A 319-nucleotide genomic window follows, 5' to 3' on the forward strand; every position below is an offset into this window, starting at 1 on the left:
AAAACAGCACGGAGAAGTCAGGGCTCAGCTCTGGGCTGCAGGGAGAGAGCAGGCAAGTTAAGAACAGCAGTTGTGGCGGAGAACAGCAGTGGCACTGCTCCCATGAGCCCTGGGCAAAGGGGCAGCCGGGGTCAGCTGGTTCATCCCAGCTGCCAGATCCCAGGCTGACACAGAAACAAGGGCTCTGTCCCGGCTTTGAGTCCCACCCCTGTGTGCTGCCAGCAGTTTAATCCCACAGGCAGGGGCTGAGGGCAGACCTGCTGTTCCAGGCTGGACTCCCCGTCCTGGCAGGCAGTGGCCAGGAACGCTGGGAACACTG

The 319-nt window shown here is 61.8% G+C and overlaps 1 protein-coding gene across 1 annotated transcript in view; it reads right to left on the reverse strand.

The window, feature by feature from the left end:
- Window positions 1–319, reverse strand: part of LOC114069500 (phosphatidylinositol 3-kinase regulatory subunit beta-like) — an 18,509-nt gene that overhangs the window by 5,299 nt on the left and 12,891 nt on the right. The window contains exon 3 of the mRNA XM_027906324.1: window positions 258–316. Coding sequence (XP_027762125.1) covers window positions 258–316 — 59 coding nt within the window. The remainder of the gene's footprint in view (window positions 1–257; window positions 317–319) is intronic.

This window comes from Empidonax traillii, unplaced genomic scaffold, assembly GCF_003031625.1.
Source record: "Empidonax traillii isolate 1590-97213 ecotype Southwest subspecies unplaced genomic scaffold, ASM303162v1 scaffold1276:size275569, whole genome shotgun sequence".
Lineage (NCBI taxonomy): Eukaryota > Metazoa > Chordata > Aves > Passeriformes > Tyrannidae > Empidonax > Empidonax traillii.